The sequence below is a fragment of the Corella eumyota genome, chromosome 4 (genome assembly GCF_963082875.1).
Source record: "Corella eumyota chromosome 4, kaCorEumy4.1, whole genome shotgun sequence".
Lineage (NCBI taxonomy): Eukaryota > Metazoa > Chordata > Ascidiacea > Phlebobranchia > Corellidae > Corella > Corella eumyota.
In genome coordinates this window covers 6,540,607-6,568,569 of record NC_137493.1, presented here as the reverse complement: position 1 = coordinate 6,568,569, position 27,963 = coordinate 6,540,607, and the positions used below count along the sequence as shown (strand labels likewise).

At 30.9% G+C, this 27,963-nt stretch overlaps 7 protein-coding genes across 8 annotated transcripts; 4 read left to right on the top strand and 3 right to left on the bottom strand.

Moving 5' to 3' along the window:
- Positions 1-27: 27 nt before the first annotated feature.
- Positions 28-10,597, top strand: LOC145751170 (copine-8-like). Its single transcript, XM_082567271.1, has 17 exons — positions 28-47; positions 469-615; positions 1,443-1,483; positions 1,750-1,796; positions 2,167-2,270; positions 2,364-2,403; positions 2,571-2,647; positions 2,843-3,010; positions 3,775-3,921; positions 4,067-4,142; positions 4,296-4,411; positions 4,567-4,687; positions 5,200-5,307; positions 8,007-8,134; positions 8,347-8,507; positions 8,677-8,750; positions 9,024-10,597. The coding sequence occupies exons 2-17, from the start codon at positions 521-523 to the stop codon at positions 9,234-9,236; spliced, it is 1,716 nt and encodes a 571-aa protein (XP_082423397.1). The 5' UTR covers positions 28-47; positions 469-520; the 3' UTR covers positions 9,237-10,597.
- Positions 10,598-10,805: 208 nt separating this feature from the next.
- Positions 10,806-13,670, top strand: LOC145749677 (protein arginine N-methyltransferase 6-like). Its single transcript, XM_082565506.1, has 6 exons — positions 10,806-11,104; positions 11,184-11,297; positions 11,768-11,928; positions 12,138-12,312; positions 12,419-12,565; positions 12,711-13,670. The coding sequence occupies exons 1-6, from the start codon at positions 10,877-10,879 to the stop codon at positions 13,125-13,127; spliced, it is 1,242 nt and encodes a 413-aa protein (XP_082421632.1). The 5' UTR covers positions 10,806-10,876; the 3' UTR covers positions 13,128-13,670.
- On the bottom strand, positions 13,180-14,548 carry LOC145749678 (tafazzin-like). The gene is made up of 5 exons (XM_082565507.1): positions 14,332-14,548; positions 14,115-14,269; positions 13,891-14,021; positions 13,673-13,794; positions 13,180-13,609 (listed from the first exon to the last, which is right to left on the bottom strand). Exons 1-5 carry the CDS (start codon positions 14,528-14,530, stop codon positions 13,434-13,436), a joined length of 783 nt encoding a protein of 260 aa, XP_082421633.1. The 5' UTR covers positions 14,531-14,548; the 3' UTR covers positions 13,180-13,433.
- A 1,053-nt stretch (positions 14,549-15,601) lies between these two features.
- On the top strand, positions 15,602-17,948 carry LOC145749385 (general transcription factor IIF subunit 1-like). Its single transcript, XM_082565138.1, has 4 exons — positions 15,602-15,730; positions 15,911-16,027; positions 16,153-17,140; positions 17,269-17,948. The coding sequence occupies exons 1-4, from the start codon at positions 15,629-15,631 to the stop codon at positions 17,670-17,672; spliced, it is 1,611 nt and encodes a 536-aa protein (XP_082421264.1). The 5' UTR covers positions 15,602-15,628; the 3' UTR covers positions 17,673-17,948.
- LOC145749384 (man(5)GlcNAc(2)-PP-dolichol translocation protein RFT1-like) lies at positions 17,948-22,652 on the top strand. 2 transcript variants are annotated; one of them, XM_082565136.1, is made up of 11 exons: positions 17,948-18,054; positions 19,708-19,847; positions 19,961-20,050; positions 20,207-20,498; positions 20,881-21,094; positions 21,223-21,316; positions 21,384-21,471; positions 21,549-21,687; positions 21,845-21,956; positions 22,053-22,199; positions 22,314-22,652. In XM_082565136.1, the coding sequence occupies exons 1-11, from the start codon at positions 17,983-17,985 to the stop codon at positions 22,591-22,593; spliced, it is 1,668 nt and encodes a 555-aa protein (XP_082421262.1). In that variant the 5' UTR covers positions 17,948-17,982; the 3' UTR covers positions 22,594-22,652. The 2 variants fall into 2 exon arrangements, with proteins under 2 accessions (XP_082421262.1, XP_082421263.1); XM_082565137.1 differs by lacking the exon at positions 17,948-18,054 and adding an exon at positions 19,323-19,463.
- Positions 22,653-22,755: 103 nt separating this feature from the next.
- Positions 22,756-24,442, bottom strand: LOC145749386 (uncharacterized). The gene has a single exon (XM_082565139.1). The coding sequence runs from the start codon at positions 24,440-24,442 to the stop codon at positions 22,760-22,762; it is 1,683 nt and encodes a 560-aa protein (XP_082421265.1). The 3' UTR covers positions 22,756-22,759.
- A 206-nt stretch (positions 24,443-24,648) lies between these two features.
- LOC145750354 (uncharacterized) lies at positions 24,649-27,620 on the bottom strand. Its single transcript, XM_082566371.1, has 10 exons — positions 27,473-27,620; positions 27,339-27,392; positions 27,104-27,195; positions 26,852-26,941; positions 26,604-26,778; positions 26,328-26,496; positions 25,995-26,159; positions 25,779-25,896; positions 25,438-25,685; positions 24,649-25,307 (listed from the first exon to the last, which is right to left on the bottom strand). The coding sequence occupies exons 1-10, from the start codon at positions 27,540-27,542 to the stop codon at positions 24,935-24,937; spliced, it is 1,554 nt and encodes a 517-aa protein (XP_082422497.1). The 5' UTR covers positions 27,543-27,620; the 3' UTR covers positions 24,649-24,934.
- Positions 27,621-27,963: the final 343 nt, after the last annotated feature.

Here is a 27,963-nt window from a genome sequence, read left to right as displayed (position 1 = left end):
AAAGACATATTATACCAGTTGAATTAAAACCAAAATGTTGTAATAAGGTAATATATAAAAAGTTAAATTAATATATTTTTTTTTGTATATATCTTTATCTTCGATGTGGGAAAGTCGAATGCGCGACTTAAACATAGAGTAACATAAGTTACTCCGACCCAGTCTCAAGTTGCCTGTGCCAGTTTGGGATATTATAGAGACTATAATTGCCCGGTAATTATGGTGCTGATTAAGTGCTGGCTCAGCAGGAGTTCATACCGTTTATAGCGCCTTACTCAAGGGCGCTACAGCATGAGATCATTGGGATTGAGCCTACGACCTCATGTGTGGTGTAGCAAGAGTTCTTACCACTACACCACGCTGCCGGTTAATAAATAAGGAGTTAAAATTGTTTCTTTAGTATATGTTCTGATAACGCTGCTATTAAATCCAAAAATTTTATTAATTACTTTTTTTTTTTAATCACAGCTCTACTTAATTGTTTAATAAAATATTGTTGCTTAAAAAAAACTTTAATAAAATGGCTGGCGTGACAATGGGTTCAATGCCCCCAACTTTTGGTGGACCAGGTGGCGGTCAACCAATCATGGTGTTAGAACTAACCATTTCTTGTCGGTAAGAAAATTTGTTCAAGTTAATTAAAATTTCCTTTTTTACCTGTGTGTTTTTATTTTCATTTGGCAGTTTCGGGTAATTAAAAAGGATTGCTTTTAAGTTTCCCAATGTTGTTTTTGATTTAAATTTTTACGTCAAAAATCTTTTTATCTAATTGAAGTCATTTTTCCTCTCCCAGTTTAGTATTAAAGTTGCTAGGTACTAGTTGCTATTTAATTACGTGAAAAGAATATGTTTCAACAAATGAGTAATGTTAATATGATTTGTTGCTAGCCACGGTGATTATTATAAATGACAGAAAAGTTAATTAATTTGTTTTATTGCCACACGTTTAGACTGACCATTTCTATTAACCTCAAATATTTTTATTTGTTTTTATTTCACGCTCGAAGAGTTATACATAGTTGTTATTTCCTTGCTGTTTTAAATAGTTGTGGTTAAAAACAATTTGTCTGGTGTAACTTTTTATTTTAAAGTGTAGTAGCCTACCGAACGTTAAAGCTTATCTAAAAATCTAAAAATAGGATTATTTAAAAAAAAAATTTTAATTAGGGATTTTTTATGAATTTATTTAAAAATTTTGTTTCAATTAAATTACGGACAAGTTTACATTATTAAGATAATAAGCTACCTCAATCAAAAGTGTATAATTTGTTTTATAATAAAAATGTATCGGACTAGAAATGGTGAACGTTTTCACCCTTTAACTTTTTGTAACCCAGCATACAAAATAGAGTTATGCATAAAGGGAAGGTATGAGACTTTTTTACTAAACAAAAAAGTTTAGGTTGAATAACAACATGTTTAACTAATGATTCATTTTTTAGGAATCTCATCGACGCGGATGTGTTTTCGAAATCAGATCCAAGTATGTAATAATTGTTTTGCGATTCAGTTAAAAAAATAATGTAAACTTTTAAATTTTTTAATATTATTCTTTTTATATTTACAAAAAATTTTTTTTTTTAAATTGGTTTTAATTTCCCTTTTAAGATTTAGAACTTGGTTGTAAAGAAATATCTCTATATACCCCACCCCAATAAACAGTGCTGTAATTTAATTTAAAATAGTAATTTAATCTTCTTCAGAATTTATTGACCTGTAAAATTTGTTAAATCTTTGTTTACTTTTTAGTGGTTGTTGTTTACACACAAGGACTTGGCTCAAAAGAATGGAGAGAGGTATGTTTGCTTTTATTATCACACAACGAAACTCATAAAAACCATAATAATAAAATTTTCAGTAATCGAATAAGAATTGGTTTTAATTTGGTATTTGTATGCAAATGTGGATACACTTTCTTGAATTAGAAAAAAATATCATAACAATAATTTACAAATTTAAAATCGTTTTAATACTAAAGGCGTTTAAAACTTAAAAATATCATAACATTAATTTACTTATTAAAAATTGTATTACTACTTATTTTAAATCTTATGCCATTTTAATTTTTTTTTATATACCAAAATGAAAAATATTACTTTTAGCCAATTTTTAACATTACTTAAATTATTAAAAAAACATTTAATTATTGTCATATTACTTTTACAGTTTGGAAGAACTGAAACAATATGGAATACCTTAAATCCTGATTTTGTCAAAAAATTCACTCTCGATTACTTTTTTGAGGAGAGACAAGCAATGAGATTTGACGTGTAGGTTTTTAGTTGAAAATTAATAAAAGTCACCATAAAAAGAGTTTAATTTTTTTCTATGATTTCCATAAATAATTAATGTTTTTATTTTAGATACGACGTTGATTCGAAAAGTTCCGATCTTAGTAGACATGTAAGTTATTTTTAAAAAGAATAAATTGCTTAAAAATAAATACATACAAAGTAAAATCCTCTCTCAGAATTTGTTTATAAAAAATTACTTTAATATCTTACATATTCTCAGAATTATATATATACAATTTTTTAAATTTGCAGCCTGTAACCTTATTTTAATTGCAGGACTTTCTTGGCCAAGCTTTTTGTACTTTAGGTGAAATAGTTGGTAGTAGAGGTAGTCGGTTTGAAGCTGGCTTAACGTAAGTACAACTTCGAAAATTTTTATTTTAATATATATGTTTTTTATTTTGAAGTAGTTCTGATAATAAACAACATCTAAAAATAACAAAAATAAAAATGATAAATAAATTACAATGTGGTTTTAAAATGATGAAGAAAATATTTTTGTTGTTAATATTTTTTACCCCATTTCAAATATTTTTGTCTATTTTTAGGGGAACACCAAAACGAAATAAAGGCAAAATTGTTATTCAAGCAGAAGAGTTAGACTCATCTAAAGATGTACTTTACATGACTTTTAACGGAAGAAAACTGGACAAAAAAGATTTTTTTGGCAAATCGGATCCATTTATGGTGTTTTGCAGATGTAACGAAGATAATAGGTAAAAATTAAAAAAAAAATTTTTATGGTTAATTTAATTTATACTTACTTATTTTTTTTTAAATCACAATTATTATATTAATGTGCATAAAAAATTACTTACTACTAAGAGCCTAGTCAACTATGTTTGCTATATAATTTACATATAACAGTTAAACAAAATCAATTATTATTCAAGTGGGTTAAAATTTAATTTTTTTAATTTTTTTAAATTAAAATAGTATTTAAAAACCCAATGAAACTTATAAAATGTTGATTTATGGAATAGTTCAATTTATTTAGTAACTCATAATTAATAAATGTCAAATATTGTTGCTCGCATACATGTTTCAATAATAACAAGATAAACAATTAAGAAACCAAGAAGTTGCAATTACTTTTGAATACATAATATAAATAAATTTTTACATATTTAACATTATTTTGAAGTTAGTTTCTTTAACAAATATAAATGTTAAGTGTAGTGGTAAAAACACTTTGTTTAATTACAAGAGGTTTAGGGTTTAATTCCATACCGAAACACAGGACTAAATAAATGGTATAAACTCATGGTAAGCCAAAACCAATATGCAGATAAATTATCAAGTAATTTTAATTTATAATATCCCAAACTGCTTAAGTAAATTTAAAAGTAGGTCAGGGTAATGGTAACTTTAGGTTGAGGCTGTAAGGTTGACTTTCCTACACTGAGGATATATAAATACTAAAAATAGTATTAAAGTTAAATAGTTACTTTATTTAAAAATACATTTTATGTTCTTAAAGTTTTACGGTTTGCCACAAAACAGAGGTGATTAAAAACACTTTAAATCCTGACTGGAAAATGATGGAGGTTCCAGTAAGGACTTTGTGCAATGGAGATTATGACAGAACAATCAAAGTTGAGGTTTATGACTGGGACAGTGATGGAGGGTAAATAAAAATTAAATAAAAAAAACAAAAAAAATATTGTCCACAACTAAAAAAAAAAATTAAATTTTTTTGACTCTTGAAAAGTTTATTGATGATATTGTTAATAGAATTGAATTATTTATTATATAATCATTTCTATTTTTAGACATGATTTGATCGGAATTTTTGCAACATCACTTACAAAGTTATTAAAGGGGCCGGGAAATGATAATGTATATGAGGTAAAAAAAATTTCCAAAAAAATTCCACCTTTAAAGTTCTATCCGAAAATTAAAATAGATTGATTTTTTTCAAGATTTTTCTAAATTGATTTTGCAAAGTCAACTAAAAATAGAAAATCCAATAAGTAATTTAATTTATTGCTTTTTTGGCAGTGTATACATCCCAAAAAGAGGGAAAAGAAGAAAAAGTACAAGCATTCTGGCTTAGTCAACTTACTTAGTATTAAAGTAGAGAAACAACATACTTTCCTGGATTACATTAGAGGAGGGTAAGATTTTGTTGAAAAAAAACAAATTTTTAATTGATTTTAATTTAAAAAAAAAATTTATTTGTTTTTTATAAATAAATTACAGAATCAAAAAAATTGAAATAATCTAGCAAATCAAAAATTAATTTTTAAATAATTTATTTTTTGATGTTCAGAACGGAGATGAACTTCGTTGTTGCAATCGACTTTACAGCATCCAACGGCAACCCTCTTCAACAATCTTCACTTCATTATATTCACCCTCAAAAACCTAACGACTACGCAATTGCCATACAGGTAGTTTTTGGTTTGCTTTTATAAAAAAAATTCAAATTAAAAAATGCAATCATATTACAATTAATAGGTTTTTTGTTTTTACATTCTTATACAGTAAAGTTTATTTTTTAAGTTTTTAATGCATCAATAAAAATGATAAGAAGGAAATATCCAATTAGCAGTATATGCAATAGAAAAAAATAAAAACATACCAGAGAACAAACCCAAATCCAATTAAAATCATGTACCCCGACCCAATTTTAAGAAGCCTTTGTCAGTTTTAAGTGTTAGACTATAATTGCCCGATAACTGAGCTGCTGATTTGGTATTAGCTGGAATTTATACCATTTATATCACCTTATTTAAGGGAGCTACAGCAGTGGGGATCGAACCCAGGACCTTATGTAGTGAAAACAAGTGTTCTGACTACTACACCATGCTGTCGATTTATAGTTACATACAACAAATATAAAATGCTTTTAAACATTAACAACAAAAAAGAAATTTCAATTTTTTTTCTTTTTTGTTTTAAGGCCGTTGGTGGTATAGTCCAAGATTATGATTCCGACAAATTATTTCCAACTTACGGATTCGGAGCAAGACTACCGCCCGACGGGAGAGTGTCACATGACTTTGCTGTGGTAAGATTTCTTATTAAATACTTAAATAAACACGATTTATTTTTGTTATCGCTTAAGGATATGTGAAACTTGTAAAACTTGCTTAACATTGGATAACACGTGTAAAAAGGAACAGAAATTGCCTTGTACTATGTTGAACACTTTGTCTTATAAAAAAGAAGTAATTGCAAAAACTATTATAAACAAAAAAATAAATTAGGGATTTTTAAAAAAATACGGTATTAAAAATTCGAAAATGATACATCAATTTTCCTAAAAGTTTTAGGCTATTAATATTTTGTCTCTTGACTGTGTTGTTTTAATTAACAATCGAAAGTCCATGTACTTACGCTGTAAGCAATAAACAACGTTTTTACAGCAAATGGTATGCATTCAAAGCATTTATGGTGGTGTGAAATTTCCCTAATTAGCATCGGCCTAACCGCATGCTATACACATATGTTCATAGCTTTAATATTTCATAAGCCATTGTCTGTTGCCTTATTATTATTTACGGTTTAAGCGATGATTAATCTGAAGTTTCCCATTTCAGGTTTTTTAATTAGCTAAAAAGTAATATTAGGTTTATGTTATATATACCAGCAATTTTAAAATAATGGATTATTTTATTGCACACTTTACCGAAAAGCACAGTAACACTATAAAAATTATTTTAAAAAAATCACAGTTTCCGTTGAAAAAAACACAAATAAAAAAATTCACAAACAGTGTTAACATTTTGTTTATATTGCACTAACATTTATGTTTGGTTTAAATAGGTCATCACCATATTCTAAAAGTCAATTTAATTTTGTTTTAACATATGAAATGCAGGTGTTATATTGTTTATAGTACTTTAATAAGTTCTTGGAACTCAATTCGTTTAATATTGTTTGGAAATAAATATCTGATTTCCAAGTTTACCCTTTAAATATTTGGGTATACGTTTATATATACAAAATATTTGTGAATCAATTTTTTCAAACTGAGTTAAATGCGAAAAAAAATTTTTTTTTTAAACTTTTAAATAAATGTCTGGCGGGCCAGGCGAGCTTGTAAAATTGCTGAAATAGGATTGTCTTGGTAGACTTTGAAGTGTACGTGATAAAGTGACGTCATCTTGGCGATAGGGCGAACTGAGGTCAGATTTAATTACTCGATCGAATACGCGAGTTGCGATCGACAGTAACCCGACGCCGAAAAAAATAATCCCGATTAAAAGAAGGGGCCACACGGGTCCTCCCCCTAGAAAAAGTCCCAGTATGATTAAAGTCGACCCCGCTAATAGCCCGAGAACGTCGTAAATTTGTCTGCAAAAGCAGCCTAAGACTGATGCAGATTTTTCTAGGTGGTCGTTAATTTTTTTGATTTGTCTTGCTCGTTTTCGTTGTTTGTGCACAGCTTTTGTTCTCCGACTTCCCAGCTTTCTTTCTTTTTTAAGTTGCTTGTTAATTTTTTTCTGTTCCTTCAGCTGCTTTTTTAGCAACTCAGACACAGAATTTGTCGATTTCTTTCCGGATTTCTTTTTCTTTTTAAGCCGAGTGCTTATGGTAATTTTCCCGCTAATTTTCCGTTTTGAGGAAGACTTTGTTTTTACACATTCGTCTACCCAAGCCACGGGTTTACTTACGTGAAACAAGTTTTCTTTGGAAGATCGGTAGTTGTCATTAGGCTGTAAATTAAAATTTTGATCCATCTTCGACATTTCGATTGCTTTATTCTGTTTTTCGTACTTACTGGAACTCCTGACTTCTGCGCCAAATTTTTTTCGTTTGTTTTCGGTTAAAGTTTTTCGTCGCTCGTTGTAAGGTTGGGCCATGAAATGAATTATTCTTGATTTTTCGCGTTCCTTTCTTGCATCTTGAATTGTCTTCATTGTTTTTAAGTAACTTTTATGAAAATTCCTTTGAGGAGCCGGCATGGCTTAATGTTATTTAATAAAAAACAATTCCACAACCAAGGTCACCTAAAAGACGTTAACATTTTTATTGGAATCAAATTCTTAACGACACAGTTAAAATAATTGCTTTTCTACAGATTAAAAATACTTGTAGTTCTTGCTGTATGTTTTATGGGCTATATAGGTAACCGCAACTCTTTCAACAAATTGCTGTTTTTTATAGATCAGTTCGAGAAATTAGATTTCTAAATCTGTTACAAAGAAAATTACCTCAACCCCTTCAATCTAAATTTACAGCAGGCTATTTTTAACCTTAATCTAATTACGGGCACGTACAGTAAGTTTTTGCCCTTGCTATTCGGAAATTGTTGTTCGAATACCCTGAAAATCTCTTTTCTTTATCAATAATTAATGTATTTAAACTGATTCCGAAAGGTTTATGGCGACTGTTAGCGAAAATTGGCGACCGGTTTTAATTTTGCACAAATTGCTATGTGGCGTAATTACCAACTAAATAACAGTAACACCTTCATCATTTATTTATTTTGGGTTTTTAATTCGATTAGCAACAACATAGAGCAACAATTTTAAATTATGTTGCTTGGTAAAATTTGTATTAAAAGCTATTGGTATGCTATATTTATTGGTTCATAAAATTTTACTTGATCTTAAATTACAAGTCAATAAATGACTTAAATTAAGGTTATTTTATTTTTAATACGGCAAGCAATTTAATTTTAAAACCAACGCATAATTACACAAGAACTTTGATTCAAGTTTGCATTAAATCAGTATAATAAATAATTTATGTTTTTCACAGAATTTTAATCCAGGAAATCCTGATTGTTTTGGTATTGAAGGAATCATGCAAGCTTACCAATCCTGCATTCGATCTGTTCAGCTTTACGGGCCCACCAACTTTTCCCCTATTATTAACCGTGTTGCTAGGTAAGCATTTGAAACTTTTAGTAAAAAAGATTTGCTAGTTTTGAATAGTATCGTTACAATTTAATGTAAAAACTCTGCCATATGTTAGAAGTGGGAATCGAACTTGAGACCTCTCTTATCTTGATATTTGTTGCTTTAATTTAAAAATTTTTACCATCATATTTGTAAAATTTTAAACTGTTAACCAAAAAGCACATTTTGCAATTTTTCAGGCAAGCTGCCGAAGTATTAGACGGACGACAATATTACGTTTTACTTATGATAACCGACGGTGTAATATCTGATATGGAAGCCACTAAAGAAGCTATTGTAAATGCAGCAAGGCTTCCAATCTCTATTATTATAATAGGCGTTGGGAACGCCGAATTTGATGGTTAGTAATTTTAAGTTAAAGTAGTTAAACAACGGCCCGATGCCTAAGTTGAAGTGATATGTTCTCAATACGTAAGAAAAAATAATAATGTTTTCTAAAATTTTTTTTTTTTATAATTCTAATTTAAAATTGGAAGACGTTAGATATTGAATGACCTTATTTTTTATAGCTATGGAAGAGTTGGATGGTGACACAGTCAGATTATCCTACAGAGGAAATGTTGCACAACGCGATATTGTTCAGGTAAATCTTTATCAGTATTGATTTGGTTTGGTTTTTTGACACGATAACAATAAAAAAAGGTTGTAGTCTGTTGTACCAGCATAATAAAAATAGCTTGACCGTTTATCGGAATTAATAAATGCTACTTAGAAAATTCTGTATTTATCAACAATTTGAAACTAGTCGTTAGACTCAAAATCAAAAAAAAAATATAGTCAAGTATCAAGTTTTTTGTTTTTTGCATAAATGTTATTACGTCATTTCAAAGTCAAACATTTTTTTTTTAATTTTTAGTTTGTTCCATTTCGTGATTATGTGAAATCAGGTCGGAGTCAAATCTTAAGTCAGGCTCGTTTGGCGAAAGACGTGCTAACCGAGATCCCGGACCAACTGGTGGGATATATGAAAGCCCATAAAATAGTCCCCGTATTGCCCCCAGCGTATGACTCGCCAGGCCCCAGTTTTGCGGGAAATTCCTTCGCAACAGCTCCACCTCCTGGTTATTAATGGTCCCTGAATTGCCCCCTGCGTATGACTCGCCAGGCCCCAGTTTTGCGGGAAATTCCTTCGCAACAGCTCCACCTCCTGGTTATTAATGGTCCCCGTATTGCCCCCAGCGTATGACTCGCCAGGCCCCAGTTTTGCGGGAAATTCCTTCGCAACAGCTCCACCTCCTGGTTATTAATGGTCCCCGAATTGCCCCCTGCGTATGACTCGCCAGGCCCCAGTTTTGCAGGGAATTCCTTCGCAACAGCTCCACCTCCTGGTTATTAATGGTCCCCGAATTGCCCCCTGCGTATGACTCGCCAGGCCCCAGTTTTGCGGGAAATTCCTTCGCAACAGCTCCACCTCCTGGTTATTAATGGTCCCCGAATTGCCCCCTGCGTATGACTCGCCAGGCCCCAGTTTTGCAGGGAATTCCTTCGCAACAGCCCCAACTTCCGGATATTAATTGCTACGAACGATTTTTTTTCTTTTTGTAAAGAAACTGATTGATTGTAATAGTTGTTACGTACAAATATTTTTCCAACCAATCTGCGTGTTTTTTAAATATGTTTCACTTTTGTTTTTCATTTAAATTGCAGTTTTTTTGGTAGTTTCAGTGTTATATAATACCTTTCATAGCGCCATTTCATATCATGCTGAAAAAAGTCATTTAATTTTTTGCCTTGGCCCTTTTAATCAAAAGTTTAATTATTTTGCCTTATAATTTTTTTTTCTCAGTTTCGTTTTTTTAGTTTAATGCACTAACGTTCTTTTTGGTTTTTGTGTTTTTATATTTTTCTATGCAAATTTTACGTTTTGGTACAGTTTTCTTTGATTGCTGTATTATCGTTGTTTTATATTGTAATCCATTCAATAGCGTGTAAACATGTTGTATCATATTTTTGTAGTTGTACTTTTTCATTTTCTTACCCACCAATCTAATTTACACAAATGCTTACTTCCATTCCAAAATACAATGACTAAAAAAGCCTATGAAATGTATTATATATATTGCATGATCATAAGCCTATGCCGATTGATTTTTGGGCTCGTTGTAGTTAGTAACAGTTGAAAGCTCTTAAAAACTGTAAAAATCCGATTAAGCCCCTTATGTAAAAATGCTTTGTGTTTTTTTTGTGTAAATCTTTATTCTCGATGTGGGAAGGTCGAATGCGCGACCTAAACATAGCGTAACAACTGTTACCCCGACCCAAACTCAAGTTTCCTGCAGCAGTTTTGAACATTATAGATTATCATTGTTTGATAATTATGCTGCTGAATAAAAGCTAGCCCAGCAGGAGTTTATAGCCCCTTGCTCGGTGGAAATTGCCACTACACTATGCTGCTGGTGATTACACCATGCTGCAGTTTTTTTAACCACTGCTTCAAGTCGCCCATTTATAAACATGTTAAACTGTTAAAGTATAAATATATATATGTACCAACTGCCGTAAATAACTGTAGTTTTTGAGGTTAATTAATTACACAAAGTTATATAGAGGATAAACATTTTGCTCTAAAAATATGTGCAATCAACCACATTAAAAGCTCTTTCTCATAAACAAAAACATTAAATTTTCGAAAGCACGTGCTAATTGACATTTAACCAATAAACGTTATCAAATTTTATTTCCGTTTTTAAATTATTCTATTAAGCGTAGATGAGGCTTAGTCTGTTGTGTAAAGGAATACAGTTTTATCAAATGGCAGAAATGTTACCAAAAAGAATGCGGTTGAGCAATGGTATTGTTAGCAACAAGGAAAAGGACAAATCCTATTTCGAATCGTACGCGGATATAACTGTCCACGAAGAAATGCTTGGCGATGATATTAGAACAAATGCTTACAAAAATGCCATTTTTAATTCTCCAGATTCGTTTAAAAACAAGGTATTATTTCATTTTTTTTAAACTCCTTTTTTTATTAAATGTTTTTTTATTATTTTTAATTTGTTTAAAATATGTATAGGTTGTTTTGGATGTTGGAGCGGGAACGGGAATTTTAAGTTGTTTCTGTGCACAAATGGGTGCTAAAAAAGTGTATGCTGTTGAAGCCAGTAGCATTGCAGATCAAGCTAGAAAAGTATGCAACTTTTTCTATATTAAAAAAATGAGTATAATGTGTTCAGTAATGTCCAGTCCTACTAGTAACCACACAAAACCACACAGGACCACAAAGGACTGCATGGAACTACATAGGTCATAAAGGACAGTACATTTATAACACTGGAAATAGATAAAATCCAGAAATCACATGTTTTTATGTATTTGGGGCAACCAAGGGCATTTTCCAAAAGAGGGTTAGGGCTGAGGTTAATAAAAGAGTCCAAGTGTCAGTATTTTCTTTTTTTCATTAAATGACAGTACCCCTGAATAAACAGTCAGCACGTTCTGAGTGGTCCTGTATGGTAAATAGTCACTTTTTGTGTGGTCCTGTGTGGTTCTATTTGGTCCTGTGAGATAATTACTAGGACCCAATAATGTCTGTCTATTTAACTCAGTTTAAACTAGAAGTGGATCTTGCTCGATAAATTGTATTGTTCTATGTTAAAGGTTGTGGAATCAAATGGTTTGCAAGACCAGATAACAGTTATCCAAGGAATTATGGAAGAAATAAATCTTCCAGAAAAAGTTGATGTCATTATCAGTGAATGGATGGGTTATTGCTTGTTATATGAATCAATGCTTTCATCTGTAATTGCAGCTAGAGATAGGTAATGTACAAAACATTGGCTATTAAATTAGTTTTGCTTATACTACCCTTAAAAGATAGAGAGTATGGTTTGCTGAATAAAAAGAAGCATTAAACAACAATGATTAGGTTGCCAATGAAATAATTTCTATCAAGTCACATTCCTGGTGTCATTTATAGATTTTTTATTTTTTTTTATTATGCTTTAAAAATTCCACTTACTTTTTTAAGATGGTTAAAGCCTGGAGGTCTCATGTTACCAGATACTGCATCAATATTCTTGGCTCCAATATGTGACGATGAGATCATGGTTGAAAAGGTGAATTTTTGGAATGATATGGAAGAGGTTTATGGCGTTAACATGTCGTGTCTATTACCCTTCGCTAGATCATCACTTTCAAAAGATGTAAGCTTTAATGTGCATATCAGACATTTAGTTTAAGTCGAATTTTAGTTTTAATGTAGATAAGATCGATTTATATTTAAAAACCTTGTTACAATTTAATTTGCAGGTTATGGTTAAATGTATTTCCTGTGAAAATGTTCTTTCTCACCCGCAGTTAATGAAGCATTTTAATCTATACAAAACGAATCAAGGCGACATTAAAAAAGTAGCACATTCCTTCACGTTTTCCAGCTTCGGCATTGCAGACTTACAGGTACCTCATTAATTATTTATAAAATAAAGTCTGCAGCTATTTTCACTCTCCACTTTTCAGTCAAAAATCCTAAAAATTAGCTTCGACATGAATAAACGATCGTGTTGGAAAGTTTTAATGACAATTCGTATAATTTTTGTTTAAGGGATTTGCTATGTGGTTTGACGTGACATTCCATAAAGTCCCAATTGAACAAAGAGCCCTGAACATAATTAGTTCTGAAAACTGTAATGGTGTTATAGGCAGCAATTCTGTCTTAAATGAGTTAATGCCTACAACAAACAATCAAGGCACAAATCAGGACTTAAGATTTTATTTGTCCACTTCCCCTTACAAACCTGAAACACATTGGAAGCAATCTCTTCTGTATTTAAACGCCGAAGTTCAAATTGAACAAGACTCAAAAATATCCGGAGATATTGTAATGTCACCTTGCTCAGACAACAATAGGTTTTTAAATATTTCTGTAAATTGCAAGGTGGACAATTTAGATGTTATTCAAAAATCCTATTTTATGGGTTATGAATTGCCCAAAAATAAAGACCTAAGTGGAAAGGTTTAATCCTTATCTAGTATTTAGGCCATTAGACAAATTGACTGTAAATTTTATAAAATTGATTTTATAAAAAAATATAAATACTTATGCATTACTTATTAAACATAAATATTATTCCTGTGTTAAATACTAGTAAAATTCTTTCCATTTTAAAGTTCTCTTAACTGTTTTTCTTTAAATTTTTTAATAAATAAAATTAGGTTTAATTTCAAAAAAGACATTTTCCTAAACAGAATTTTACAAAACAAGAACTACAACACACTTAATTAAACACAGTACATGATAAGTTTATAGAAAATTGAAGGCAAATGGTTAACTTCTTGATTCATGTAATTGATATGCGATTGTTTTTAATTGATCCAAATTTAACTGTATTATATCAGTAATGTTTTTTTGGATCTGTAATGGGTTCAATTCTTCTTTTTTCCACAATTTCAACTTTTTATCGAAGTTTAATGGTTCACCAAACAATACTGTCAACTTTTTACCTTTTAATAAAAAATATCAATAAAATGTGTTTTCTTTAAATTGTATAAATAAAATTGGCATACCAAATCTTGGAATGTAAGGTTTTTTGTTAGGCAGCAAAGTGTCCATACCAACATGATAAAAAGGAACTACTATTGGGCAGTGCTCACAGTCTTTTATAAGCCGCCCTATTCCCCATTTAAGCCTTAAAAATTAAGTATAATTAAGCCTTATTAAAGTAGCAATGATTACATGATCAAATTTTTTGGGTATAACCTAATAATTGCAACTGAAACACCACCTAATCCATGTTTTCTGTATATTAACTCTTCCTTCAGGAAAGATGTGAACCCAATCCCCTTGATTTAGTATCTCTAAAGTGTAATCCATTCCCTTTTGTATTACACCATCACCCCTTACTATTGGAATGCTCTTAAATATATATTGATTGTAGGTTAAGATAAGTGATCTGATTTTTAGTTTTTATATTTTAAATAAAATACTTTAATTTAATAAGTCTTTTACCCTTCCAAGTGCAAAAAATGTTCCCATTGCAGGTGTATTAAAACAAATATCATGGGCAGAAGGAGTCCATCGAAATTTTGAAGGTGAAAATAGTATTTTCCATGGTAGGACAGCACAAAGAATAGGATCATCCATACAACTGTGATGATTTCCAGCTAAATTTAATACATACTTTTTTTAAACAATGCTAATAGAAATTTTAACACACAACTATTACCTGTTATTAAAGGAGTGTTTTTATTTCGGTTGGCAATGGCTGTTCTTACATTATCAAGTCCATGGAATTTAGTTGAATTTGCGTAACATATCCACAATTTGCTCAGCATAGCAACAGAAGCAATCGTAATGGAACTAGTGCATTTCCACCAATATGGAAAAGGACTTTTTGGAAAGGGCCACCTATACTTTTCAGTCATAGTGCCTAAGCATTAATAGATTAAGTGACTCAACAAATAAACATTTTCAAGTTAACTCATAAATTTAGGGAAAGCACCTACCTTGAGATCTTCTGTTGATCGTGAAAGTGGGAAAGACGATAATGCGCAAAAATTTAAAATATGTATTGCGTGTTAAAATTAAATACCCGAAAGAAACGATTTTTATTTTAATACGACGCACTACGTGTTTACTGCAAAATTTTAATTTTTTGAAACCTCCGACATCAATGGTGACATGGAATTTTGGAAACACTGATTTGACGTTCACGTTTTATTGTTTTTATTTTTTGCACGACGGTGGTTTTATTTTTTAATCTGGCTACTGTGATTCCTGTTTTACCCGTGAAGGAAGGTAACTAAAAACACAATTGCATAATTTTAAAACAAATGTGGTGCAGATATTTTTAATTTATTATTTGATGGACAATAATACTAACGTTTTGTGTCTAAATTTATTTTTGTTATTCGAATTACTTTTTAAAAGTTAAACAGTTTTAAATTAGCAACCAAGCAACTGGAAGTCTAAAATAAATCACTTAGTGCAAAAATATATTAAAATGCCACGCCGTATTTCAGAGAAAATAATCGAGCAACTAAAACAAAATGGTTCTGTAAATCATTTAGAAATTCTTCAGCAAATGCGAGTATCAAGAATTAAAGATTACATAATTTTGCCATTAAATACGTCAAGTAGTAATACAACTTATAAAAGGAACAATTGTTATGCACAGAAAAGATATCAAAAGTCAGAATACAAATTAAAAAATAGTGTTAAATCAGAAACACATAGTGAAATTACTGACAAGTTTCCAGATGATATTAACTTTTCTTTTCAAATGGGAAAATTAGGAAAGCAAAATTAAAAAATCTGTAACCAATTTATTTATTCTTTTACTTTTTTTGTTAAATTTGTGTTTATTTTTAGAATCATTTATAAGTTACTTTTTTACATGTTTGTGTTTTGCATTGTTTTTATTAGTACATGAATTTTTATTTTATTTTCGATTTGTTGTTGCTGTTGTTAAAATTTTTGTTAATTTAAATTTAGATTTAAAATTAAATTAAAAAAATAATAAAATGTCTTCTAATGTTGATGAATACCTTGTAAGGGTACCCAAACATAATGCCAAGAAATACAACGTCATGAGATTTAACGCTGGTGATCGAGTTGATATTAGAGTATGTATAAAATTGACATTTAAAATTTTTTTAGAAGTTTTTTTGCTAGATTATTTTTTAGGTTTTGAAAGTATTTTAAGGTGTTTAGTTTATATTTATTCACCATATATCTTACAACATCTTAAAACATTTAAAAAAATATTTATCATCAGATAAATTTAGTTTATTTTTATTTGTTAGAAATGGGCACAAGGGACATTGTCAAGAGATTTAAGTGGCAAAAAAATTTATGAAAATGATAAAGTTTATCCGGAGTTTGGGGAAGGAAGTGAATATGGAAGAAAACAAAGAGAAGAGGTAAACTATATTAATTTGTTAAAGCATAAATTGATATAGTTTTTTTTTATATACTACTTAAATAATCAAATATTAATCTATTTAAAATATTATGTTGTTTTTAAAGAAAACATTTTATGTTACAGGCTCGCCGATTAAAATATGGAGGAAGAGCAAAAAACAAATTTAAAATCGAAGACCAACCTTGGAATCTTACTGTAGCAGCTCTAGAGACCGAACCAGATATCAAGAAAAAATTAAACGGCAAAGTTCCTAAGGACATAAAACCAAAGGTGGTGACTAAAGATTTTTACGGGAAGAAAGAAGGAGGTATCGGCGAGGGGTCAATGTATTTTGTGTTTACTCAAAGACCTGATTTTACATTTGAAGCTTACCCAGTCCAAGATTGGTTTAATTTTAATCGGAAAATTCAGCATCGAACTCTAACCGACGAAGAAGCAGAAGCAGCATGGGAGAAAAGAGATCAAATTTTCAACCATTTAAACTACATGGCAAGGAAAAGATTGCATATAAATAATGAGGAAGAGGATGCTGAGCAAAGTTCTTCTGTTAAAATGGAGAGGAAGAAAAATGATAAAAATGTAAAGAAGGAGAGCGAGCTTGTCATCCACGATGATGAGGACCTTCAACTTTACATGAGCGGGAGCAGTTCAGAGGAAAGCGAAGATGATTCTGGAAACAAAACAAAGAAGAAGAAAAAGAATAAACAAAAAAACAAAAATGAATCTGCGGAAGAAGCTTTGGAGGATTCTGATGATGGAGAACATGAAGGAACTGAAATTGCATATGCGAGTGACATAAGCAGTGAAAATGAAGAAATCAACGACTCTAAGATTGCTCCAAGAGGTTTGGATGAGCATGAATCCTCCAGCAGTGAAGAAGAAGATGAGAAATCAGAGGAGAAGAAAAAGGAGGAGCAAAAGAATAAAAAAAAGCGAGGAAGCGACGATAGTGGTTCTTCTTCTGCATCTGAGAGTGATATTGATAATGATGATTCAATATCAAAAAGTGCGTTGTTCATGCAACCTAAATCTTCACCAAAAGATAAAAAAGGAAAGAAAAGCCGAAGTGCTTCAAGAAGTAGATCAGCAACACCTACATCGGAATTGTCAGGTACGTTTTTTTAAGAAATTTCCAAAATCTAAATGTTGGGTTAGTTACTCAATTATTTTTTATTTGATATTTAATTAAAATTTTGATAAAACTTGCAAAAAATCTTATATTTTTTCAATAAAAAACAGGGTCTCCTTCAACTAAATCTCGGTTACAAGATGTCTCCAAAAAGTTAGAGATTCACAAAGGCCGTCAATCTCCTCTAACCATCGGAAGTTCAAGTGTGTTAGGAAAGCGCGGCGCATCATCCCAGGCAGAAGAATCAATCAAGCGTCAAAAATTCAACCAATCAGGATCGGGTAGTACCACGCCGACAAAAGATATCCAACAACACATGATCACTGAAGAAACAGTGAAAAAATATTTGACTCTGAAACCGATAACCACAAAAGATTTGTTAAAGAAATTTAAAAAGAAAAAAACTGGTCTGACCAGTGAGCAAATTGTAGAAAAAGTTGCTAAAATTTTAAAGAAATTAAACCCCGAAAAAACTAACCTGAATGGCAAAATGCACTTGTTTTTAAAACAATAACAATATTATTGTAAACAATTGTAGGAATGCCTTATTGTAATTCTGCCTAGCTTAGGAAATTTGTTTATAAAAAAACTCTTTATCTTATGTTTTAAGTCTTTGTGTTTATTATAAGTTGTTTTTTCAAGTTGTCCAACTAAACTATCCTTTTTATCATCCAAAAATTTGTTTGCATTTAATTCTCAAATTAAAATTATTCTACCAAAGTATTCGGATTAAAATAATATTGTTTTGCCCTAAATACCATTTTGTAAATTTCTGTTTCTTCTTTTTTAGGTTTTAAGTTAAAGTTTATAAATGTTGGATTAAAATGACAAATAATAAAGTAGACGAAGGTTTGGCCGGTGCATCAAGATTGGCTTCATACAACATTATTTTGCAAGTAAGATTAGTTTTACATTAAATATTTAAATAAAATCTTATAATTTAAAAAAAACAATTTTGATAAAAAGGTTTTTTAGCTAAGAGAAAAAACAATTTGTTTTATTGTCTGTTAGCATAAAGTTTTGCTTTTATTTTGAGAAAAAAATTATTTTATTTTGATGACATACTTATTGATAATAAGATAACCTTGTGTGGACTACAGACATTTTTGTTAAACAGAACCATTGAAAAATGATGTCTAATACTACCCAAGAACCGCCAGCGAAAAAAAAGAAATTATTAACTAGAAAATGGACCCTTAAGTCTGTTGTCGGTAATGAATATTTAACCAATACTGATTCACTTGGTTTAACTGAAGCAATAGCTGTAACATTAACTCATAAAAAGTATGCTGCAACGGCCTTGAAATATTTATCTGAAGTTGTGCCTATTTCGTATCAACATTTAAAAAGAGTGAGAAAAATATCAGTAGATGGACAAGATCTTTTGCAGGCCATCCTATATATTTCTACAGAGGAGAACCATAAAGAAAAATTTGAATGGTTAAAGAAAAATATTTCTAAAAATTGCTTAAGTAATACTGCAAAACTACATCAGGAATTAAATAAATTAAAACCTTATTTTGGGGAACTTTCAGTCGTGGTTGTTCCTACGAACCCACCTTTAACAAGAGAACAGTTTGAGTTATGCAAAACATACTGGCCAGTTTCATTTCATGAAGACAAAATGATTACAAAACTTCTTGACTGTTCTATATTTTCTGACAATGATCTTTGTCAAATCGAAGAAAATATGAAAGTTGCAATTAATTCTATGAAATATGGTTTAACCATTGACAATTTGTGTAATATGGGCGCTGCAGTATTCGACAGTACCAGTAATAATTTAATTGCCACGGCCTTTGATATGAGAAACATCAAATGTGAATTACAAGCTGGTTGTTTTCAAATACAACCATTAAACCACGCTGTAATGGTTGCAATTGATCTGGTTGCAAAATCTCAAGGTGGGGGAAACTATTTATATAAGCCATATCTTATTCAAACTGAAAACTCAATCAGTAAAGGTCTGTACTGTAGCCCCCCAACTAATAAAAATAAAATCCAAAAAACTCCCTTAGCTGTTGAAAATAATGCAGTTGCAAATACAACTGAAAACAAAGATAATTCTTCAAGTGATTATATTTGTACTGGCCTTGATTTTTATTTAACACAAGAACCGTGCGCCATGTGTTCGATGGCATTACTTCATTCCCGGGTGCATAGGGTTTTTTACCAAACAGCTTCTAGTGGTGGTGGACTTGGCAGCGAGTATAAAATTCACACCATGAAATCGTTGAACCACCGATTTCAAGTTTTTAAAGGAGTTTTGTGTGATGACAACGATTTATTAAACTAAAACATTAAAGTAAATAACTTAAATTTTGAAACTCTTGAAAATATCTAACATAGCTATAAAAATATGGAAAAAATACAATTACTTATAAATGATTTTGTAGTTGTAACTATTGTGTTTTAACTATGTATGTGTGATGTAATGCTATTGTAAATTTATTTACCACAATATTATATAACAAAATTTTTATGTTCATGAGAATACACCATGCTTTACAAAACAACTTAACGATTTTGACAATAAATTTTGCTTACAGTTATTTTTTCGGGGAATGACATTTATCCTTAATGCATTTGTGCTAAGATATGTAACTAAAGAACTGCTGGGCGTTGTTAATGTTAGACTTTTACTTCTCTACAGCACCATTTTGTTCTTATCAAGGGAAGCATTTAGAAGGTTTGAATTAAAAAAAATTTTTTTGCTAAAATTTTATTGTAAATCGAATGGTGTAACACGTTAGGGTAACATAAATATAAACTAACGGCTCACTATAAACTAGTTTGTTTTAGAGCTTGTCTTAGTGCTCATAATAATAATGAAGAAAAACAACACAAGGAAAAAGTGGGATGGGTACCCACTATTAACCTGTTATGGTGCATGTAAGTGGAAAGTTGTTATATTTTAAAAATTTCTTGGTTCTTGGACCATATATAAAACAACTATTTAAATTTGTTTCATTTAAGATAAATAAATGATATAAGAAAGTAACTAAACGTCATAAAAACTGAATATTTTATTGGTGTTCTTTAATTTAGGATACCAGTTGGAGTCGTGTGCACTTCAGTTTGCATTTATAGTTGGTTATATTTTTTCGAAAACCCCGACCCAATTACAATACCTCACTACAACACTGCAGTTCTAGTATTTGGAATTTGTGCTTTAGTGGAATTAGTAGTGGAACCGTTATGGGTTATCGGGCAAATATTTTTATTTGTTAAGTTAAAGGTGGTCAGTGAAAGTCTGGCAATGCTAGTAAAGTGTTTTGTAACAGTGGCTCTTGTGGTATTGTTTCCGAAATGGGGTCTGCTGACATTTTGCGTTTCAACTGTGAGTTTTTTTTTATATTTCTTTATCCTCAATGTGAGAAGGTCGACTTCACGACCTAAACATTGGGTAACGTCAGTTACCCTGCCTTAAAATATAATTGCCGATAATTATGCTGCTGATTGAGTGCTGGCTCAAAAAGAGTTTATACCATTTATAGCACCTTACTCAAAGGCACTTCAGCATAAGAGCAGTGGGGATCGAACCAATGACCTTATGTAGTGTAGCAAGTGTTCTGACTACTACACCACGCTGCGGGAAAAGTTTATTAATTAATTAGTGATTTTGATATTCCATACGGAACATCTAACTTAATGTAGTTTTGCAATTTTTGTTAAAGTTCCAACAATACACTTTAAAAGGTTGCATACATTTTCTACTTTAGATATCCTTTTCGGTAACTTACATCACTATTTACTATGGTTATTTTATCTGGTATATCCAAACTCAACAAGGAAAGCAATTGTCCAATTTTCCTTTCACAACAACAAGAGATATGTTTCCTAAATATCAAGCTGATAATTTTATTGACTTTGAGGCAGCTAAACTAACTTTTAGTTTCTTGAAACAATCAGTTTTAAAACAATTTCTTACTGAAGGTACACATTTGTTAAATGTTTGATTTAGATTTTTTATACTTACTTAATTTATGTCTGATGTGTTTTGATTTTTGTTGTGTTGTTTTTTTAATATTTATCTGAGTTTGTTCTAAAGTTCTTTTTTCTAGGTGAGCGTTATGTTATGACATTTTTAAATGTTCTTAGTTTTGCTGACCAAGGAATTTATGATGTCATTAACAATTTAGGCTCACTAGCAGCTAGGTAAAAAATTGATATTTGGTGTTTAATACAAAAGCGAGTTTTTATTTTAAAAGTGAGTTTTTTACAGATTTTTGTTTTTACCAATTGAAGAGAGTTTTTATCCCTTTTTTGCTAAACTATTAAAGCGTGGAGAAGTAGCCAATCAGCAGCCTTATGTAAGAAAAAATTAAATTTTATATTATTTTTATGAAATTCCAAATAAAAAAATGTCTTTTATTTAAATATTTTTTAGGATCAAATGAAGGCTGTAAGCGAGGTTTTATTTTTTTTGTTGCGATTGGTCGTTATAATTGCTTCCGTTATTTTAGCATTTGGTATTCCTTATTCTAAACTGTTACTTGACTTATATGGTGGTAGTATTTTAAGTACAGGTAGGCCTATATATTTTATAAAAAAATTAACTCAAAAATATCTAATATTGATTTTAAAAAAAATCATGGTAATAGAAATAATAATAGGTAAATAATTTAATAATGTTTAATATATTTAATATTTTTTTTTAATTGATTTTTTGTAATTTATTGACAGGTGTAGGCCCAACTTTATTAAAGTTTTATTGCTTGTATGTTTTATGTATTGCAATAAATGGAACAACCGAGTGTTTTGTGTTTGCAGCAATGAATCAAGCTGATGTAGATAAGTATGTTTGTTCAAAATATTCTTCTTTAAGAAGAAATGCTACAGAGATTAATTTTTTTAATTATTTAAATATTTTTTTTTTTTTTTTAATTTTTAGATACAACAAAAAGATGTTTTTATTTTCTATTTTATTTCTAACCTCTTCATATTTTCTGACCAATCAAATTGGATCACTTGGTTTTATTCTTGCTAATTGTTTAAATATGGGTGCCAGAATTCTACACAGCATTTATTATATAAATAAGTAAGTATTTTTTATGTTTTTATTATATTGCAAACTTATTTTTAACAAGGTTTTAAAAAAAAAAATTCTTAAATTTGTGAATTTTTTTATTTTAATATTTTTCTTTTCATTTAGGTTCTATCGGAGCAGTAAACTTTTAAGTCCTTTAAATGGTCTTTTACTTAGTAAATATTTAATTTTAAGTCTCATAGTTTCAAGTTTCATTTGCTCTTTATCTGAAGCAAAACTATGTTGCGATTTAGGGTGGTCTTATAAATTGCTACACGTTTTAGTTGGTGCAATTTGTCTTTTTTTAATACTTGTTGTCATATATTTACAAGAACAAGAGGTCTTGAGATTTCTACAGAAGCAATTTTTAAGAAAATATAAATTACCTAAGCAAAAGTCTTCATAAAAATTATTGCGATTTGCAACATTTATTATGCAGTAAAATTTTAATAATAAAAAGCACTTTCTCAAATGTCTGTAACTGTTTCTTTTTTATTTTATACAGAAATTCCACAAAAAGTAAAACAATTAATATTCTTAAAAAGTAAAACAATTAATATTTCTTCACTTAATTAAAGTTCGTCAGACGCAAATGTCATGTGTTCTCCGTATATCTCTTTTTCTTGTTGCAGCAAAGTAGCAGCTTTTTCTTTTTTAACATATTTATGCACCTTTCTTAGCTCCTTAATTCCAAATTCAGAAGTATCTTTATTGTCATGGTAACCCAATTGAAGTTGTTGGGACAGCTTTTGAAAGTTGTCGCTTAGTTGTATACTCTCCATACCTTCGTATATTTGTTTGATTAGAGACAGTCGTTCGCTCCTCGCAACTTTAACTGCAAAACTGTAACGACCGCCTAGAAATCTAGTGCTAGGAGGATGCGCAGAGTGTTGTATGTTGTTTTTAAATACAACGAGGCGTCCAAATTTAGGTGAAACCGCCGCAATTGAGTGGTAAGTTTCGCCACCTTCCCCTATAAATCGTAGCACACCGTCGCCTTCTTCTTTTATCATCCAAACGGTTTCACCAAAATCTTGAGCAGTCAAGTTTTCAGCCAAGTACAACAACATTGTGTATTCTTCTTGATGGCGTTCTGAATCGGGATGGATTCTAGTATGGTCACCGTGTCGAACGTAGTTGAGGGCAACATCGTACGGGTTCCAGTCGCTTTCATTCGAAACAAAAGCTACGATTTTTTGAAATCTCGGCCACATTTCGCTTTTAATAAAACTCGAAACGTCGTATTGCGTCATGAATTGAACATTGTCGTGGTCCTGTAAGGGCGCGGGATCATATTGGCCCAATTTAACTCGATATTGTAACAAGTGTGACCGCCAGGCTCTAAGTTCTTCCACTGTAAACAGATCATCAAAAATTTGTATCGGTCTATTCGGAGTTTTATCAAAAAAAATTCTTCGAACGTGACTCTTCAAGTCAATTTCCCTGTTAGCATCTTTGTTTGTGAACTTAAAATTTTTCATTTCACTTAAATGGGGTGCATTTATTTTGTTTATGTTTATTTCATCTTTTAAATCAGTTGTTATCCAAATATTAAGGTAGATTAAATGCTTGTAGACATTTACACTCGGGGATCTAAACAGAACTGTATGACAAGAAGGCCATAAAATACCACGAAAAGCATGCGGATGAACTGTTTCAGTTATTTCCAAGCGCGGTTTTATTCCGAGGTCTGGATTGCCTTTCATAGCATAAAACGAAACCTGTCCGTAGCTATTTAACTTCCAAATATCATGAACATATAAGGTCAAAACATAGCGGTTCGAGGCACATAGTTTATTAACAGAAGGTTTTATCGGGTCGGTTGCTCTAACATACTCTACCTTGCCGTATTGTGCCTTTACTTCGCTTTTAAGTAGATTTTCAACAACCGGTTTCAAATCTTGCCAAGTTGAACTATTTCCAAAGTAATTTAAAGTAATTTCCCCTGACCAGGGTGCTTCATCAAATTTTAACTGTTCGTTCGAATCTCTTGAATAATTTTTTAACCCAAAATCCAGGCCATGAACATTGCCTTGTAATGAAATGGCTTCTATGTATTGGCTAGCCTCTTCATAACGCAAAGCATTGTCAATTACCCACGCCGTATTACCATCACCAATATTTAATTGTTTTGTTACTTTAAGTTCTGGCTGTTCTAGACTTTCAAAAATTGAATCTTTAACATCTTGTAACTCTTTTGAACTGCACACTGCGCAGCTAACAACAAGTATGAAAATAAAAGTGAAGTTTTGCATGTTTTCCAATACGCTTTATGTGTAATAAAGCAAACTTAATTCTAGCCTGGCAAGCGGTATAACTATTTCCTTATTGGCATACGGTTTCTAAACCGGATATTGCTCCAAAGTTAACAAAAAAGGCATAGACGTATTATATTAAGACAATAACATATTGTTATACTAGACTAAAAATAGAAAACATACCTTTGCATTTACACTAGCTATTTGAAAGACATCTTTATTAACAAGAATAAAAAACGAATTGCAGATTACTCAAAACTTTACTGCATTTTAAAACAACAATGTTTAAAAAAGGTTACACGATATTGTACACGTAGACTATATTAAAATTAAAATACATATTTAAATTGTCTAGGCCTCTGTTTATAAACGTAGTTCAAACTATAAACAAAACAAGGAACCGCATAAAAACAATATAAAAACTTTTTCTAAAACTATATTGGAAGGATTACAGCCAAATTATAATGCAATGCTAACATAAATAAAAACTTAAATATCAGTTTCAGCCACGTAGGGGGATAACTTGGTCCCAACTGGCAGTGTATCGTCCTGGACGTTTTCCTGACTTCCCAAGTCGAACATTTGGGGGCCTAAACTTGGCATCCAACCCTTTCTCTGCGCAATGTCAATTTTTCCCATTTTTTTCGTGTTGTTAACGGAGGGTGGCTTGCTTGTCGGCATCCATCGAATCGGGGATGTACCCTTTTCGCGAACGCTGACATCATTGCTTGTTACGTCATCGCTCTCGTCGTAAGACGATTCTTCTTGCGAAAAGGAATCGGATGGCGTTTCGCTGTGACGACGTTCGCTGTGTCGGTTTTGATGATGTCCGTGCAAATGGTCATAAGAGCGAGATTCTCCTCTAAAACATAAAAAATACCTATTTCTAAAATCTGCCTTATCAAAACAATTTTTCTAGGTTGACCAAGTAAACCTACATGAGAGAGTATAATAAATCTCAAGATAAAAGTAACAAAATTACAATGTCCTACCTCGCGGATGTTAAAGGAGCAGCATTCTTTGCTTTCATTACATCAATGTCGTTTTGACTTCCAGAGGAGTCGGATTCAAAGCTGTCTTCATCATTTTCGCTTCGCCTTCTAGAACTTCTGTGAGGACTTCGACTTTCCCTTCTGTCTCGCCTACTGTACTCGGAAGAGTGTCTCCGATGTCTGGAGCGCCGATCTCTGGATGATGATCTTGACCTTATCCGAGATAAAGCTGCGTCTACGTCCCTTTCCTGGATAAGACATAAACTTACGGATAAATGATTTTTGTTCAAAATTTATATTGAAGTTTTAAAGAGTAAATTTAAAAAAAGTATTTTTGTTACCTCAAATCCTTCTCTAGGTATAAAATCAACTGGAGCCTTCTTTTCTTCGTCTTCAACAAAAGCTTCGTTCGTTTTTGTGACAGTAGTCGTGTCTTTGCTCGCATCAAATAACATGCTTCTATAAAAAAGGGACTTTGTAAATACACGATTGCACAAAATATAAAAAAGTTATATACGTTTTTCGTTTTACGAGTTTTTTAGTACATTGCTACTTACTCTTTTTCTTTTTGTTTCTTCTTTTTACGATAACAACAACAAGCAATGAGGATAGCAAACAAGATCAATAGTAATCCTATTACAACAGGAACTATGATCATCCATAAAGTAACTTTTGTTTCGCAATTTAACCCGATATGCCAAGTGTCTGATGTTGATGTACATCTAGTGAAAAAGTAAGCAATACTTATAGATTTTGCTTGGGAAAAAAATACATTAGTTCAATTTATGTTTTTAGGGTCCTATATATTACCAATCATACAAGATGATTTTTTGATGTCTTTTTTTGTTAATTTCTAAGGTTTTATAACAAGCAAGCTAGGATGTACTCACGTGCATGTTGGCACTACTGCAGTTGATACCTGTGCACAAGTGCCACCATTCTGGCAGAACTGCTGTTTGCAAGGTGAAACGCACATCAGAGTTACACCCGATAAAACTTCGTCACAAACTGTATTGGCCTCGCAGCTTCGAACGCCGATGGAATTACAAAGACTTAAACCTACGAAACACATAAATGTATCATGTAAGGTTATTTTAAACAGGCTATTGCTAGTTTTGCTTTTTGTCAGTAGTTAGTCAGTTAAATATAACGCAAAAAATACATACCCCCAAACAAAAATGTGAAGTTTCTTGAGTCAAACTGGTATACATTATCAAAAGTAGGCGAGCCACCGACATTAGTTGTTACAGCTTCGTAATTTCCTATGGTATTAGCAATCGTAGAATCATCAGCCCCGGCTGCTACCATCGTGTCATAAACATAACTTATTTGATAGCTGACCTGGTAAAGAAACACAAGTTGGAATTGTTTTGGTTTAGGTATTAAATTCGTATTACATAAAAGTTTGTTTTACCTGCCAAGTATTTTCTGCAGGAACAGTCGTTTGTAGGACATTGGTGATGCTTACAAACCCATTCAGAGCGCTTGAATAATAGGGCATGACCTTGGGATTATACAGATTGTTAACTAATTTTATTACGAAGACTTGTTATTTTACCTTAGAAACATACTAAGATAATAAATTTAAAAATGTTTTTGAAAAAAAGAAATTAGTTTTATGCTGGACGAAAATCTTAATATAGATATAAAAGAAAATAAAACTTACAAAATTTATAAATTGATCAGAATTAAAAATAGCAGTTGTAACTGGAAAGAGCCTTACTGAAGTTGTAAATACTTTTTCAACTGAAAGGTCGACTAAAAAAATTTGAGATTAATTTTTAAAATCGATTAAAATAAACAGTAAATTACCTTTTTATAATTTATATTTTTAACATCTTTTTTTAATATACTTTGCATTTTAAATTAAGAATGCCAAATTAGTTCAATATTTTTAATACCTGTTAAATTAGTCTCTGGAACACCAACCAATGGAAAGGTGGTTTGGCCCATACCTATAAACCATCAAACAAATTTAAATAAAGTTTATATTTATATGCATAGTTGAATAAAACAGGTATTTAGGCTTTTTTACCTGAGTGATATAAACTTGCCAATATTGCATAGAAAAGTAACCAGCATTTGAAGTGTAGCTTTTTTTTCATCTCGTTGATTGTAAATTACTCCCCTTTCTAGATCAGTTCGTAACCTTTTTCACAATACAGTTTAAAACTTTAAAAATAAAACCTGTTTTAAAAATAAATATACTTCATTACATTTTTTTGTAATTCGTACAATACTAACTAAGTAAACGTTTCCTCATTTTTAAACAACAGTAATTATGTTATTAATATTTTAAATTTTCTTGAAAACGACGATTTACTAGCAAGATATTTAAACCAATAATTACATGTCTTCTATAACAATTCAACTAGCAATTTATTTATTATAGTTTTCACGGTCATATTCCTATTTTCGGATTAACTATGTTGTTATCATATTTTTCAATCTGACCTGCATGTTAATAATGTTTAGAATATAAACAAACAAAAACATAACACTTTCAATTACACAGCATTTTAAAAC